At 46.7% G+C, this 351-nt stretch overlaps 1 protein-coding gene across 1 annotated transcript in view; it reads left to right on the forward strand.

Moving 5' to 3' along the window:
• The window catches only part of UTP20 (UTP20, small subunit (SSU) processome component, homolog (yeast)), a gene marked incomplete at its 5' end in the record, with an annotated part of 64,219 nt that overhangs the window by 7,553 nt on the left and 56,315 nt on the right, over positions 1–351 (forward strand). The window contains 1 exon segment of the mRNA XM_009575080.1: positions 1–57. This exon segment is cut by the window's left edge and continues 27 nt beyond it. Coding sequence (XP_009573375.1) covers positions 1–57 — 57 coding nt within the window.

The raw sequence follows: 351 nt of genomic DNA on the forward strand, positions 1-351 counted from the left end.
CTGCTGGCTGAGAATGTTTTCTTGCCTGATTCTTTGACCAAGGAAGCTATTGAGAAGGTAACAAAGACTGCTGCTTACAGCAGAAGTCCCAGAGTTCAAGCTCCCTACAGCAGGCTGATTTCATGACATTCCACTTCAGACTGGGAAATAGACTATAAGATTCCATTTAGCCCTTTTGCACAGATAAGGGAGAAGCTGCCCAATACCTTAAGTAATGTCTGCTGTGGTCTTGGGACTCCTTGACAGTCTTGTACAGACTGTCAGTGTCACGATGCCACTGTGGCAGACGTCTTTGCAATGAAAAACAGGCTCTGATTCAAACACGTACGGCCTCTGTAGGGGAAGGAGGGA

Source organism: Fulmarus glacialis, unplaced genomic scaffold, assembly GCF_000690835.1.
Source record: "Fulmarus glacialis isolate BGI_N327 unplaced genomic scaffold, ASM69083v1 scaffold4883, whole genome shotgun sequence".
Lineage (NCBI taxonomy): Eukaryota > Metazoa > Chordata > Aves > Procellariiformes > Procellariidae > Fulmarus > Fulmarus glacialis.